Source organism: Chironomus tepperi, unplaced genomic scaffold (assembly GCF_022539635.2).
Source record: "Chironomus tepperi strain 1889 unplaced genomic scaffold, CSIRO-AGI_Ctep_v1 contig_306, whole genome shotgun sequence".
Lineage (NCBI taxonomy): Eukaryota > Metazoa > Arthropoda > Insecta > Diptera > Chironomidae > Chironomus > Chironomus tepperi.
In genome coordinates, this window is record NW_027226428.1 from 292959 (window position 1) to 299100 (window position 6142).

The 6142-nt window shown below is 34.9% G+C and overlaps 1 protein-coding gene across 1 annotated transcript; it reads right to left on the bottom strand.

The window, feature by feature from the left end:
* Nucleotides 1–3903: 3903 nt before the first annotated feature.
* On the bottom strand, nt 3904–5780 carry LOC139092530 (spermine oxidase-like). Its single transcript, XM_070642953.1, has 2 exons — nt 4774–5780; nt 3904–4403 (listed from the first exon to the last, which is right to left on the bottom strand). The coding sequence occupies exons 1-2, from the start codon at nt 5769–5771 to the stop codon at nt 3953–3955; spliced, it is 1449 nt and encodes a 482-aa protein (XP_070499054.1). The 5' UTR covers nt 5772–5780; the 3' UTR covers nt 3904–3952.
* Between the last annotated feature and the right edge of the window lie 362 nt (nt 5781–6142).

Genomic DNA, 6142 nt, shown 5'->3' on the forward strand with positions numbered 1-6142 from the left:
GCTGACTGTCCTTTACCAAATGCCAACACCAAGTGCTACACCGTCTCTTTCAACAGCATCGATAAATTCAACAATTCTCATCCATGGAACCATCTTCATCCATACATGGAACCATCATTAAGTGGCTCAAAGTCACACTAAGTCTGTCCATCAACCCCTCTCCATGATCAACCAACACACAAAATCCATATCCAAATCTAAAATCATTCACACCAACCCAAACTGCACCCCATAATCATATCCTAATCCAACTGATAACAAGATTTTCATGCTACACAAATAAAGAAAGAAAAAGGAGACTCACGAGTACATATAAAATGTAGTGGGTGGCATGTTGGCGACCGCATGAGAAAATATAGGCAAAAAACTGTTAAGTATGAGTAAGTAGACGAGAGCATAAAAGAAGGAAAAAAATGCGTGTTGGTAACCCAAAAAAGAAGAAAAGAAATGAAAAGAAAAGGAAAAAAAATCTTTATCTACCCCGTGCCTATCGCCTCCAAAAAATTCTCTTCTTTCCTTCTGCCAAACAACATTCAATGTTGTTATTTTTTTGGGGCCTCTGCTGATTTAATGACTCGTTTACGCAACAGAAAGGCGCTATACAGTATGTATATATAGACATATTTATTTAACGGTATAAAAAAAAATCCACTCGTGATTCCATCGTACATCCACAATATATATATTGAGTCGAATAAGGACGTAGAGAAGAAGCAGCAAGATAGGATATGATGATGGGTGAAAAATGAAAAGCTGAAAGCAAGAAAGAAGAAACATGACTAAAATATATTTTTTATATCCATACTGGGTTTTGTATGAGGGTGCGACCATCATGAAATAAGTGTAATGAAATTTCTTTTTTTTTGTGGGTGAATCCATAAAATGAATAAATAATAATATATATCTGAACTAATTCTCTCTTCCAACATTCAGTTCCACTCTCTTCCATACATGAAACTAAAAAAACTTGGTAATAATCTCGAGGGCGCCTGATACAATACAATATTCTCAAACCAAAACTTCTCTTTCCATCTCTCTCTCTCTCTCTCTATTTAGACTCAACAACAAAAGAGCCATAAATGAGAATAAATTTGGCGGATGGAATGGATGTGATGGGTTGGAAAAATTGTACGAGAATGTTAAGTAGCATAGTGGGAAATGATATCATTCCATTGAGATGAAGAATAAGAATAATAATTAAGAACAAGCAGGCAACATAAACTGCTATTGAGCATATTTTTTTTTCTGTTGCTGTTTGGAAGCAACCAGGCAACCATGGGGTTTTGAAATTAGACCTTATTGTTGAATCTACTTTGCATACCAATTATAATTATTATGATTTTGGATGTAATCGTTAATGATAGGCCTAATGATGGTGTTTGATGATTTTAAATTATTTTTTATTGGATAATTCAGTTTGGATATTTTTGTAAGTTGATCTCTTTTGGGTATGGAAGTTGAATTTTTGAATAAACTAGTTCAGAAGCTAGACTAGGACGCTAGAGTTCTCAATATTCCAAATTGGCAGAAGTTATCGAAAGATGGAACTGTCTTTCTTTACAGACAGACTTTCTTTAAACGCGGGAATGGGCCCCCGTGCGCCCTAGCCAAGGAAGTAAGTAAGTAGTTTAGGAGTGTAGCTAGGAAATTTTGTGAGAGGGTGTGTGCCTGACCGATTTTTTGGATTATTTCGATATGTCGCTTTACTTAAATTTACTAGTTGACAATGCTAACGATGATATGTTGCACTTGGTATTGAAAACTGGCAAATGGAAGCCAACGATAGAGTCAGCTTCAGGCGACCCCTGTGGGAGGTCATGGATCACAATTGATCTGTAAAACAAGCGAAGTAATGCTCAGCTTATTCAACTCCTGAGAGTACGCTCTTTGACTGCTAGGGTCTATAAAACAGTTTTGCATTTTAAAACCGACTTTCCAACTCTAGAAAAGAAGGGTCGTGCCTTGAAAGGCCCCTGAACTAGTTTCCTTTTGAATCCAACTGAAAATTCACGACTTTGAATGAAATAAATTCAAAAATAAAATCAAGTTTATTACCCCACGATTAAGCGCACCCGAAAATATATAAATACCTACACTAATTTTTGTTCAATTCTTCAGTTTTAGTCCAGTCCTAATACTTAAAAGTTTAAATTCAAAAAATGAAGTTGTACATCATATTCCTTAATTTGCTTTATCAAGTCCTTGCAGGTTCAAATTCTTATAAAAATTGTCCAACATGCAGAGAAGTTTATCGCAATATAAAGCCACCATCACTTGAATTTTGTTCAGATGGACAATATTATGTATCGCTTCACAGAGGATCTAATGTATTATCTGGATACTGTTCATATTTGGATGAAGATTTTGCTTCCGGAAATATTCATGAATCTTTTGATTGGGTTGAAATTTGGGATAAAAATGGCGAGCACAAATATGAAGTCGATCGTGTGGCATCATCGAATGATTACATCAGTAGTAGCTATTTTGATTTCTCGTCTAGTTCAACCATGAAACTTCCAGAATGTCCAACGTGTGAGGAAGTCTATCGCAACATTAAGCCACCAGAATTCGGAGGATGTTCAGAAGGACGATATTATGCTTATCTATACAAGGGCTCTAATGTAATAACTGGTTTTTGTGGCTTCTTCTTAGAAAAAGATTTTACTCCTGAAAATATTGACGAATCTTTTGACAGGGTTGAGATTTCATACAAAGGAGAGGTGACGTATATAATTGACCGTCTCACATCTTCATACTCAATCGTATACCCTGGGCGTTAGTATGCAGGAAGGGGTCTAAAATGTCTGCTATTATCGTTACGTAATTACCAAACCATCCCAAACTCTTCAAAATTTAATAAATCATTAATTCATCAATTCAATCATCCTGTTCAATGCAATCTTCCTCAATAATGAAAACAAGTCGACAGAGCTAAAATTGCTCACGACCTTGACATGATAAGAAGCAGGATGTGCATATTTTATTATATCATATCATATTAATTCAATTGCGGAAGAAGACAGAACACGAGAATAAAGAAAAAAACTTTTCATCTTTATTTTTATGTCATTTTTTTTTATTTTTCATTGCCATTGTAAGGATAACCCTCAATTTCTATGCACACTCGTTGTTGAGCTGCTTCATCAATGCACAAAATTTCCCACATTAAAATTTCAAAAGCTCATTTTTATTTCCACTGTTTTATGGCAATGAGTTTGAGTTTAGACATGAGTACATATGTATGTCATAATAACACATGACTTGATAAAAATTCTCATACATGCATTCGATTATAGACATTAGAAATAAAAGGGTTAAAAGTATTGATTGTGTACGTAAAGTTTTTTTTTGTTGGATGGGATGAAAGTGGAAATAAAAATTTTAATTTTTTATTAGATAGAAATTTTCTGTAATTTTCTATGTTTTACAGTAGGTGGATTCACATGAATTGATTTTGATTAAAAGTTTGTGTCGATAGTTTGTTGGTATTTACTTATGTAGAGTGTTGATACAGTGAGTGATGTCTAGGTAAAGGTAAAAGCATGTCTGACAGCTTTTCAAAAGCACCTTACTGACATCTTCTTAAATAGAAACTCAGGATAGTCGAGTGGATGCTCATGAGACGTCTATATATCGAATTTGTTGGATTGTACATCACCTAGCCATCATGGGATCATTAGTCTGCAGCCAAAATTCTATTATTATTTAATAATAACGTAATACCTAATGAATATCGTCAAATGCCTTCTTATATACCCAAAAACTCAAAAATAAGCCAAATCACATCACATCCCAAAGCTCCAAAGTCCACAGAATCTCTCGCATCACAACAAAATTAAATCCCCATGTCCACATATCTCAATTATCCTCTGACAAACAAAAAAAAAATTAAAACCTCAAATCAATAATCACTCAATTGTTCATGCTCAATTTATTAACAACACCACAAACTTCACAACTTATTAATCTTACTAATTCCAATTACTTTCAAATAAAATTCAATTATCTCTTGTGCTGCTCTTTTAGCTGAATCGAATGCACCATGAACATATCCTTGATATTTTGGACATGTTGCTTCACCTGCAAATAAAAGAATTGGCATCCCGTGTGCATTACAAATTGATTTGGCTAAATCACTCGGCGAGATGTTATTTGCTGTTGTTTGCATCGAAAGGTATGCATAAGAGCCCAAGAAATTCTCTCGACTCGACCATCTTGTTCTTCGCATTGCAGTCGGTCGGGGAAGTTTTCTCTTGAGGAACTTCTCGAGAAGCCACATGCAGTCATTTTCCACTTTTGCATCACTATATGATTCAAATTCCTTCGTCTTGTTGCCACTTAAGACTGTTTCTAATAGATTCGAAAATCCATCGACATATAGAAAGCCATAAATGTTTTTCAACCTGAAAGTGAATGGAGTTTTGTGGAAATAGATATGAGGAGATAGAAAAGTTAGTAATGTGATGGATATGGGAGAGTTAAAGTGCATTTTAGGGAGTTATGGACTAGTTTAAGGGACATCTGAGTGACACACTTGTTGACAAGTCGTCAAGCAACTTCCACGGAGCCAAAATGTCATTGTTAAGCTTTTTCGAAGCCCTAATGACTATCTTGTGCTGGTTGAATACGAAATAATTCATATTAGGATGGCACATCTTTGAATATAAGAGATTCAAGACAATTCAAATGACATACAGTCAAAATTAAGCTTACAGCCCATTCCAACTCAAAAAATCACCCAAAACTCGATAAAAAATCAAAACTTTCTCATACCATTCCTTATCAGTTCCGATAATTTCTTCTAAATCCTCTTTCGTCCACATAAATGCACTCAGTTTAAAGTCTTTTGTCCAAAATGGCTCGTCGAATTCAAGAAAAATTTTATTAAGCGTTCCAACCTTCATGTTTTCAATCGCTGACACTTTAAGGTCCGGTAGAGTTGGTGTGAATAGAGATTTGTGGTGAGCTTGAAGGATGCCAAGTGGAATCGTCACAATGACATGATCAGCATGAAATACTGATTTATCAGCTGTATAAATAATAACTTTGTCGGACTTCCAGCTGATGTTGGTGACTTTTGTGTTCAGCTTGATTCTGTCATTAAGATTAATTGGATGTTCTTCGGAACCAGAGAATTTTTTGAGTACCAAGTTGAACAGCGACTTATACCCGAATGTCCTCCATGTCAAATCCTGTCTACCTTCACAGAGAATATTCGATGCAAATCCTTGAGCTGACAAGTCATACCAAGACTCTGCAGCATAAATTGCATTCGTTTGTCGATGCCAAAGTGACAAAAACATGTCACGAAGTTCATCCTCAATATCACTATATTCAGGAGTTCTAATGGCTTTAAAATATCTTTCCTCAAAAAATTCACCAGTCGATTGCGTGGAAGCATTCATTTCCTCAGTCATTTCCTCCAATTTTTTCCTCAACGAATGAAGCTTTTCCAGCTTTTTCTCATCAATTTTCCTTCCATTTGACGTAAACGTTGTAAAAGTTTCAAAATCTTCAAATCCAGTTAGTCCAAAATCAAATTCATTTTTGCATAATTCGTACACGGAATTGCCGATTTCTCCGCTACACCATTGAGCACCCAAATCAATAAATCCATCACTAAATTTTACCGACTCTATACGCCCACCAATTCGATTCTCTGCCTCTAAAATTGTTATGTTTGAAAATCCATGTGCAATTAATTTTGAAGCAGCAGTTATGCCGCTTATGCCAGCACCGATTATGAAAATTTCTGCGTTTCGATTAAACATTTTGGTTCAGTGGATTAGAATCGACTAAATTTTGATATTTTTTAAAAAAATTTGTGGTATTTTTTCATTGTATCAGCAGCAGCACGTGTATTTATCTTATCAGCGAGGTAGATACAAGTGTATTTTACTGATATGGAACGGTATGTAGTGTGCAAGGTAGAATTTAATGTTTTTGAATGTTTTGTTTGTTTTTAAATAATAATTAGGAAGTGTAGGAGGATTAATGGCAGTAAAAAGTTTTGGATTTATGAAATTTTGGCTTAGCAAGATAACCATTAGGTTATTTTGGAGTTATAAGCACTGAAAATAAGAATTTTATTATTTAGTGTCTTTGCTGCGCGAACAGATCAATCGACCAAATTTAATCGATG

Coding starts and splice junctions, on each gene's coding strand:
- LOC139092530 (XM_070642953.1), bottom strand. CDS start 5,771: ATGTTTAATCGAAACGCAGAAATTTTCATAATCGGTGCTGGCATAAGC. Junction 4,404..4,773: donor ATCGGAACTGATAAGGAATG/GTATGAGAAAGT, acceptor ATTCACTTTCAG/GTTGAAAAACATTTATGGCT.